Consider the following 9,817-nt stretch of genomic DNA (forward strand, 5'->3'; position numbering starts at 1 on the left):
ATTGCCCCTACAGGAATATGTTAGAAAGGGGAAAGGGCTCAAAGTAGACAAAATGCTGATTCCTCTTTGGTTGCCCAAGGCCAGCTGCCTTCTTAGAAAGCACCAAGGTTTGTTCTGTTCCATCAGATCAAGGGTTCGGTGAGTGAGAAGATGGCTTAGATATGCCCTCTTTCATCTTATTCCGGAATTGTGAATAAGCCTGATAGTTTCTTTTTGTAGAAAAGCTCAAGCGATGATTAACGAGAAGGGGAAAGAAAATAATCAATAAGAGATGTATGTGTTCAGCTTAATTTAAATGAGAACCTTGTCTTAGTAACTGAGTTCATCACGGTTGCTGGAAAGAATAAGATCAGAATTCAACCTTGATGCTAGGTCAGGACCAGCTGTAGGAGGAGCTGGCACTGTGTACGTACGTGAATGACTGACTAGACATCAAAAGGTTCTTATTTATGGAATAGTCCAAGGGGAAAACGCGTGCCCGTGATGTTTTGTGCGGTGCTGTTGAGAGTTTTCCGAACTTCAGCCCACTCATCTGTAAGTGAAATAGCAATAAAGAAAAAGAGGAAGAAGTTAATGAGTGGGAAGAAAAGGGGAATAAAAAACCCTGCTGTTTTCAGTGGTGTCACTGGATCCAGTCAGAGAGCTGACAGCTGGAACTCCACTGGTGATGAGGAATTTATTTCCAAGCAACTAAGTGGCAAAGAAATAGGCTGTGAGTGACTTCACCTCAGTAATTTAATGCTACAGACCAAACAGTAGGTTCTCATTCCCGCTTAGCACTTGAGCTTGTGTTCTTTTAGCAATCTGAGTCGCATAACCAGGGAAATGTGGCTGCAGCCACAGCAGCGAGCAAGGGGTTCAAAGACAGATAGAATATTGTATGGAGAGCCACAGAGAATTACACATCACGTGTAACGCTTCTCTGTGTTGTGCTGTGTTGTGTATGACAACCCGACTTGCTGCCTATTCAGACTGAGCACCAAGCTCTTCTAGTTTTATTGCCTCTCCTTTAATATTAAGGATCTGCTCTTCCTTGCCTCTCAGTTTTTAGCTCCCTCCACCTGGCTCGTACTGAAACTCCGAGTGGACGGGACCTGTCGGCATCCTCCCCTTCCTCCCTTCTTTTCTTCCTCCCTCACAACAGTGTGAAGCAAAGGACCTGGGAACAGAGAGGGGAAAGAATAAACTTGTTTTCCTTCCCTCCTGTTTTGAGCCTAGGGGTCAATGTATAGGAAGGGCTTACTTCATAGAGTAGTATTTATTTTTCTAACACAGGCTGATGCCTGATACGCTTTGATTTGTAGAGTATCTCAAGTTGGAAGGGACCTATAAGGACCGTCAAGTCCAACTCCCTGCTCCTTGCTGGACCACCTAAAACTAAACCCTGTGACTAAGAGTGTCATCCAGAGCTCTGACAGGCTCGATGCCCTGACCTGCTTCCCTGGGGAGCCTGTCCGGGGCCCCACCTCCCTCTCAGGGAAGAACCTTTTCCCAGGGTCCCCATTCCCCGTCCCGTGTTGCCGAGGTGCTGCGTTATGGCAGTCACACGGTGTGACAGCACCACGTGCAGCAGGCAGTGGAGCTGCACTGATTTATGTCATTTGAAGGTTTAAGCTGTTTGTCTGAACCGGTATCAGCATTTAAGAGTTCCTAATGCCTGGCTGATTAATCTATTAACTGGTAGTTGTTAGCACTCCGTTAGCAGCATCAGCTTCTCTGACAGTCTAGGCAGGCTCAGGATCTCCTGTCACAGCCTCCCTCGCCCTGTCTTTTGTCTTGGCATTCAGCCCACTCTCACATGTCAGAGTTTCTTGAAGAGAAACCTGGCTCTGAGCCCTTTCGAAAGGGGACCCAGCACCCGAGCCTCCCCTTGCCCTGCTGCTATCCGTACGGATGTGAGGGGGGGCACAGATACCTTATCACACGTCAAATTACCGGGTCGATTGAAGTAGTCCTGTGAACTTCGTGGTGGAAGAGCAGAGTGGTAGGGAAAATACTTTCAAGGAAGCTGATTTTCTGCCAGAGCTTGCAGTCTCTGGACAGATGTGTTATTGTGGGATCTCTAGGACTGATTTTGATGGGCTCCAGACCGAGAGTCACCAGCAAGATCTGCTGGGTGAGCGAATTAGTCCCGTTTCAAACCTGTATGCTCCTTGCTAGCCCCAACATTCATGTCACTTTTGAGCATAACTTTTGAGAATTTGTTTTTTCCTGACAATAATATTACCTCCTCAGGAACCGAGAGTAGGTTGTTGTATATCGGTGATGCCTACACAAGGTGTAGCCAGAGCTGATTTGATGCTGTAGACGTTTCAGTTCCCAAGCAGGAGAATATTACCAGCTAAAAGGCGGAATTAGGTAAACCCAACTGACCTGCTGCTCGTTTTTTAAGCTACTGCAAGACTGACCCATGTGCATCTGATGCAGCAGCTTCTGCCTAGCACATTTAGGAACAGCAAACTGGGGAGAAAACCAGCAGTAGAATTGAAATACAGACAAAATACCTTTTTTTCTCTTTTGACATTTGCTTCTGACGCTTTCTTCACTTACACGTGCTGGTCTGAGACTCCTAGAAATCTGAGAAATTTTCTATTGTTAGAGTTAGCAGGCGCGCTTAGCTCAGGGTTTGCAAATACGTGCCAAGGGAGAACAGCAGAATTTCAGAGTGATGTTTTTCCCTCTTTGGCTCATCACACGTCAGCTGAGCAGCGTGGTTGTGTCATTTGCCCTTACCATCTTGGGGGATCTTCTGACAAGTTTTCCCAGCGCTTGGAGTCAGCCAGATGTTCGGTGCAAATGTGAGTGTGAAGCCAGTGCCACCGGGTTGCTCACTCCCCAGGCAGGGTGTGCAGGGACCACATGCTGCTGCCCTCCTCCTCCTCCTCCTCCTCCTCCTCCTCCTCTCAGGACACCGAGCTGCCCGATCGCATTTCATGCTGGAGCTCCAGATGACAAGAAATATTTCAGGGCTGGTACATTCAGGGGAGAAGCTCCCTTCGCTCAGTACAGAAGTGACCTTAGTCTGAATAAAAGGTGTAAGTTTAGACTCTAATTAACTTTGCCATAGATGGAGATTCCAAGATTAACCCCAAGCTGGAGCCTTTTAGTTGTATTTGCTAATGCACTGGCTGTGTTAGATGGAGTCAAGCAACTGCTGTGTTATTAATGGAGTGGTGCAGGGACTCGTGAGTCTAATGTTTTAGTTCTTCTTAGCCTGCATGAGTAGGATGGGTTTCTGTCTCAACCAGGATAAGGATTAATACCAGATCACGTCACACCTTTGCTTTATGTTTGCAGAAGAAATGAAACAACCTTTGAAGAAAGTCAAAGGCCAGCAAGAGCTTTATTTGTGCTAAGGAATGATAATCTGTGATCTGTTAAATGGGGCTGTACCTGCCTACTGTTGTGATGTGGGAGTGACACCTGGCTAATAATAGATGACACCTCATTGATTTTTGAGTCATTTTTTAGAGAAAATGGCAAATGACTAGAAACACCACAAAATGCCAGTTAACATCCTGTGACACAGAGTGTGGGAATGTCAAGTCTCTCCGCTCTCCCTTCCTAATGCACTAAGACTGAATGAATCCGAGGGAAAGCAGTAATGAGAACAAAATGAAACACTGTTGATGTGTGAAAGCTGCGTATGTTGTATATCTTCCCAGAAATAATTACTGCAGCTTTCTTGGAGCCTTATTGATCAGCAGGAGTTTTTACACATTCAGAAAAAAATACGGTCCAAACATAAACAGAGCTGCGCTATATATCCAGCGGGCATAACGCATGCACGACTTTGTGACAGTCACAATGATTAACTATTAAAGCTTTTAGAAGATAATAGCTGATGAACCAAATTTAGATACACGACTTTTTTTCATAATGGGGTTTCTGTTGCTAAGTTTGCTCATATACATTATGAGCAAAGTTATTTTTACGCTGAAAAAAATGAAATAGATCAGGAGACTAAAGAGACGTACTTCCAAGGAAGTATTAAAAGCGCTAAATCTGCACAGCATGGCAGAGGCAGAGCTCAGACGGGACATAAGTCTGAAAATATTCAAAGAGTGTAACTCTGAGGGCAGAAAGGAAGCGTGCATGGTGCTGCAAAGGTGGTGAGGAAGAGCAGTGGAATGGAGCTAACGAAAGGAGAATTCAGACCAAGTGACAGCAGAATCTTTACTAGATGTAGAACCGGAACCCACTGTGGTGGCAGTGGATGGAAGCGAGCTGCCCTTGGCCTTTTGTTGTGAGCTTCACGTGGTAGATCAATACGCTGGGATTTTATTGACTGTAATTGCAGTTATTGTTCCTGTCTGGGCACTGACCTGTCACTTCTCATTCATTGCTCTGTCCCGTTCTGTACAAGTCTTCCAGGCTTCAGAAGAAGTAATTTCTAAGAAAAAAGTGCAATTCCCGTTGCATTTTTCCCTCCTGTTCTCTCCTTCCTTGGTTTCTTGGAAAAGGAAATCAAAGAAAATTTGGAAAAAAACCCCACTAAGTAAGTTTTCCTAATGTTCCTACTCCCTATTAATATATCAGATCAAAATGCCTTTGGGGAGCTATGGTAAATGAGACTTCTTATGAGAACTGGTGACACATTGAGCACTTTTGCTTTTAGAAGTGGAAGAAAGTTTCAATTTTTTTCTTTTTTTTCTTCTCTGAGTGCTGATAAAATCTGTATCAGTATATAATATAGAACTGTTCTGGGAAACCTTTTAAAGCACTTGAGGATGATCTTCGTGTTGCTGTGCTTAACGTTGGTGCCTGAAAGCAGGTGCCAGAGCCCCGTGAAGGAGCGGGAGGTTCTCCAGTACCTGCAGCTTTGTTTTCCAGTACCTCAGTGGGAGTTCTTGCATTGATTTTTGACTTTTCATAGGTGGCTTAATTTTTTCCAAAGCCGACAATAGTTTATAGCAGGCGGGACCTCTGACAGCGTGGGGCTCGACTTCGTGCATCCGAGTTTGTTGATGTCTCGCTTTTCGTGTGGTCAGGCACAGGGATGCAGGGAAGATGCAAGATTTTGACACTGCCAACCTTAGTAATGAGACGTCTCCACTCAGCCTAGTAGATATTATTCAATATAAATAATGTAATTTATGATAAGAGAACAGGAAATTACAAAGTGTATTAGATTCAAGGAAAGTTCTTAATTTTCCGGCAGCTTGGCAAACTGGTGGCTGCTATAAAATCCATTAAGTTCTTTTGGCTTTAGTGGACCTTTGTGAATTTGGAGGTGAAGGTTTGACTCCGTTTATTCAAACCTTCAATAGTAAAGATCAGATGCTACTCGGACAGTGAAGGTTACGTGCAGAATGCGGTGTGGGTTTTGATAGTGTTTCTGTTCCTCCCAAGTTATGGATTTTTCTCTGGCTGACGTCGGGAGGGCGATGTGCAGCTGTGAGGTGGTGCGACAGCAACCCTGGGCTTCCTTTTCTCTGCTGCTTTCGTGGGAACCTGTGGGAAAGTCATGGCCTTCCTACAATATATGAAGGTGATCGCCGAGAAACTGGCCTTAAGGGTTGGCAATCAGCAGTGGTAGAAACAGAAACGTGTCACCCTACCTCCCTTCTCGTCACAACTTGTGTGGGGCTGTTTCAGGTGTGATTTATGAAAAGCCAGGCAGTAGGTACCTCTGCAGCGAACCTCTGCTGGGTTCCACCCTGCTATTTGACGTGTAGCGTGGTGAAGCAGCTCCCTGTGCAAGGTCAGATTAATCTTTTCTTACGGAGTTTTACATGAATGCTTTGCTTTGGCATTGTTGTTTCTCCATGCATAAATCTTTATTATACCAACAGCCTGCAGCCCCGGCGAACCAAAGCAAAACTCATTTTTATTCTCTGTGGTTTTCGCCACAGCGAGAGAACTCATCTGAAAATTTGCTGCGAGAGTTTCCAGCAGCCACGGTGAGGGTTTAGGTGCTGTGAACCTCTAGCGGGCTGGGGCTTCTCCCTTTTAAATCTGAACGGGATATGCCAAGCTGGGTCTGGCCCCAGACTGGGCATCGTTCCCCTTGGGGTGATAGTGAGGAGGGAACCGAAAGTGAACTTTTGTTGGAAGGTGCTGTGGGCACAGAGGAGCGGGTTGTGCACGTGTCTGGTGGGTCAGGGGACGTGCTGAGGTGCGCAGGCTGCGGTAGGCAGCCAGCTCGGTCGGAAGCTTTGATTTTTTTCTTCCTGGCATGTTGGTTTGGGTTCAGGTAGGATTCTTCTTTAGGGAGAGGTGATAAATGTGCCGATGTGGAAGTGATTGTAGCTTTTACCAGGTGATGAATTTGAACCCTCCACCTTGAGGCTGACCTCACCTCATTTACCTTTGCAATACAAGATGCAGTGGGCGGCCCTGCTGCCTGTGATCTAACAGTGCTCTTTTTGTCAGTGAACGCAAACGGTAAGAAAGCTAAAACTAGAGTTTTTATTTGAAGACCAGAAAGGTTTTTTTCTATGGAGAAAAAGCACAATCCTACTCATCTAGGTTTTGACTTTCTGAGCAGTGTATGTTAATGGAGGCTTGCTGAATGGCTTCCAAAATCTGCAGTGCATGAAAGCAAATTCCCACCGGTAGTAGCTCAGAGGAACCTTTGAGCCTGTGTGGGACCTGGTACGTAGTCATCACTGAGAGGACCTTTATTCTGAGATTTCCTAAATCTTGAGCAATGGCTTCACGACCTTAGCGTCTTTTCTGATGGCAGCGTCGTACCTATCTCTCTAGTATGTACTGAAGGTGGCCTCGCCAGATGGGGCAGTTTAACAGACTTATGTGACTTGGTGTTCCAGGGGAAAACACACTCAAGTAATGAAATATCACATAATTTACTGCCAATTAAGATAAACTTTTAGTTACTGATTCTGGTATTGAGAAATAATGACAATTACCTGAGAAAACACCCCCACTTCCCTCCAGCCACCATTCTTGTCCTTACATCTGCTCCCCACACGTTACACTCAGTCCTGGGCATCAGTGCTGGGCGTTTGCCTTTTTCTGGCACTCCTTTCTTGCTCTTTTTTTTCTTGCTTTTTCATGGATCATGTCTTGGGGAGGGTGACCGGAGGCCATCGGCTCCGAAGGGACGGCAGCGAGGCACCGTGGGCAGGCGGGAGTGCTGCAGGAAGACACTCTGTGGGACGGTTTGCGAGTCGTTTGGACGCACGTGAACGGAGGGAAGGGAGTGTGGGGGCTTTTTTGTGGTTGTAGGCTTTGAAGGTTTTAGCTGCTGAGCCCTTTCATGTCTACTGGATGTGTGAAATGCCGTTTTTTGAAGGCTAATAACTTTCCCACCAGAATCCACTCATAGCTGGGTAAGACCAAAGGCACGTGCCTGAAACGGAGCCACACTTTGTTTCGGGTCCCTGCTCTAACGCTGGAGTGCGAGAGGATTTCATGTTAAGCCACTAGAAATTTAACCTGGGCAGAATAACAGACTTTGCCCTGCTTCATTTTCAGAAATAATTGAAGTGCTGTTTTTGAAGTTCTTCTGAAATCTTTTATCCTTTAGAGAGAAACAAGCACAGAATATATAAGCGTAGGCAATTAACGTTTGGCAAAATTATAAGCTGATGAAATTGGGGTCCCATGGTGGGAGATACGTACAAATCCTTCCTTTGTTCTATAAATTGCTTAATGCAATCCAGGCAATGCCAGTGAATTTCACAGGGAGACAGTGATGTTCTCATGCGCGTTTTGGAAAAGCCATGCATTATGGCTGCGCCAAAAAAGTAGCCCACAGCCAAATAAAATACGGGAAAGTGTTTGTGCGTCTTTACAAAGAGCGATAGGCTTTGTCTTGTTTCAACTGATGCTCCGCAGCAGGCTGAAATTGCAAAAGCTAAAAAATAAGCAAGCTGGTTTGCAAAGCCGTGCAGAAGGTCAGTGCTGGATGGTGATGATATGGAAATCAGCTGGGATCACGAGCGCAAATGAGTTCCGTGGTTCAAAACTGAGCGGTAATTGGATCCAGTATTAGGGTCAGGCAGGTGTGATGATGCTAGTGGTGAAGATTTGGAAACAAACTTTAATTTAAGACTCACAGGGCAAAATGCAACGAGTTCCCTAGAAAGTGTAATTGTACTGGAGGAGAAAGGTATTTTCCCCTTCTTGACCTTTTGCCCTCCATTCTGTTACAGAAATCCATAGGTTCGAAGTTTTGACTTACCAGGCAGTGAAGAAGCTCTGATAAAGCTTTGTAGCTATTAAACTTTCAGAGATTTGCAGCCTTATGGTCGGAGTAAAAGAGACAGTAACTGGTTTTTTCTCCTGGGGATGGCATTTCGATTAAGTCAGTGTTGCTCAGTATTAGAATTCCAGCCTTGCAGGCTGCTAACTGCATGGGCTTTGTGTTAGAGGGAGCAGAACCTTCGCCTGAGCCCAAAAAGTGCCCAGAATTACTCTCTCTCCTTTACTCATCACTGCAAAACTCAGCTTCATTTAATGCTCTCTGACAGGACTCGTTCTGAAGTCTGTGCAATTGCTGCACTGGTGCTTCCGCACACCCACCCGGCATCTGAACCGAAGCGGGGGATACGGTTTTCAGAAGCGTTTGCCATTGCCAGCAGTTCCTCTCACTAAAGTCAGTCAGAGCCGAGGGCTTTAGAGAGTCTACCTGAAATCCCTGTGTTAAAAGTTTTTTTATCCGCTCCTTTGAGCTTTCGACTACTGGGTTTTAGACAGTTGCATGGCTTGTCAGGAGAAAAAGAGATGGACTGGCTTTGCTTTGATGGCTTCGGTACAAATCAGCCTCTTCAAGCTGAAACCCGTGGATGATTTGTGTAGGTACCTGAAACTGCTCCTAAAGCTAACCTGGTATCCAAGGCTTTTGGTGCGCCTCTCACTTCTCCCTCAACTGCCCCTCATGGTTTATGGACCAGGTTACTTTCTCTGGCAAAGAGAAGTCTAAGCTGCAGATTTCACGGTTATCTTGTTAACTGGGAAGATCTGACAGGGAAAAAAGTATAGAAAACCTATCCTGGGAAAAGTCCTCAAGTGTTACCGTTAAACTGAGCGCTGGCCTGCTGGGGGATGGCTCTTTGGGGGGTTTTATGCTGTTCTGCTCAAGTCAGGGTTAGAAATCAGCCATACGTGGGCCCAGATGCTGTTGTGTTTCTTGACTAGTCCTTCACCTGCTTTTTCAGTCGCTGCCATTGCGTGCCTTCTGCCCTGCTGTACCGTGGCAGCTTGGCATCTCGCTGCCGGTACAGCTCCTGCTCCCCACTCTGCGTGTTCTGCTGAATGTACTTACTGTGCATCCAGGAGAAGCTGAAATAGATGTTGACGGTGTTTGCTTTTTGTGTTTTCCCCTGTCCCTTCTTCTCTTGACAGTTTTTTATCATGCTGTTAATTATATTTCTGTTGGAGCTCACCGTGGTGATTCTGTTCTTCGTCTACACTGACAAGGTAAGTCAGACTCTTCATTTTTCTTTCCCCTTCAGCAAATTTTATGCCCCTTTTCCCTATAAATAAATCATGAAGCACTTGGCTTGGTATGCACATCATGCTTCTGTCTTCCCTGAGACACCCCTCTCAGAAGGAGCTCTCTCAGAATGCATAAACAGCCTTGCAGGGCTGGGCTCTCTTGCTTGCTCGGGTGTACAACTCAAGGTCACAGCTATTGCCAAGCACAGCTGCCGCTTAAAAAAAATCACAGACACCAGCCTCCTCACAAAAAGCGAAGAAGGTGACAAGCCTGACTAGGTACGTGTAGGAAGACACACCTGTCGGAACGAATAGGATTTTTAAAAAGTACGTTTGCAATTTAGGAGCCACACGACTGTTGTCACAAAGGAGGTGTCCTTCACACAGGCCAAGACAGTTTTAATTCTGTTTG

The 9,817-nt window shown here is 45.7% G+C and overlaps 1 protein-coding gene across 1 annotated transcript in view; it reads left to right on the forward strand.

The window, feature by feature from the left end:
• The window catches only part of LOC104275951 (tetraspanin-4-like), a gene marked incomplete at its 3' end in the record, with an annotated part of 16,378 nt that extends 6,991 nt beyond the window's left edge, over positions 1-9,387 (forward strand). Inside the window, exon 3 of the mRNA XM_009872065.1 lies at positions 9,313-9,387. Coding sequence (XP_009870367.1) covers positions 9,313-9,387 — 75 coding nt within the window. The remainder of the gene's footprint in view (positions 1-9,312) is intronic.
• Positions 9,388-9,817: the final 430 nt, after the last annotated feature.

The sequence above is a fragment of the Apaloderma vittatum genome, unplaced genomic scaffold (genome assembly GCF_000703405.1).
Source record: "Apaloderma vittatum isolate BGI_N311 unplaced genomic scaffold, ASM70340v1 scaffold7076, whole genome shotgun sequence".
Classification (NCBI taxonomy): domain Eukaryota; kingdom Metazoa; phylum Chordata; class Aves; order Trogoniformes; family Trogonidae; genus Apaloderma; species Apaloderma vittatum.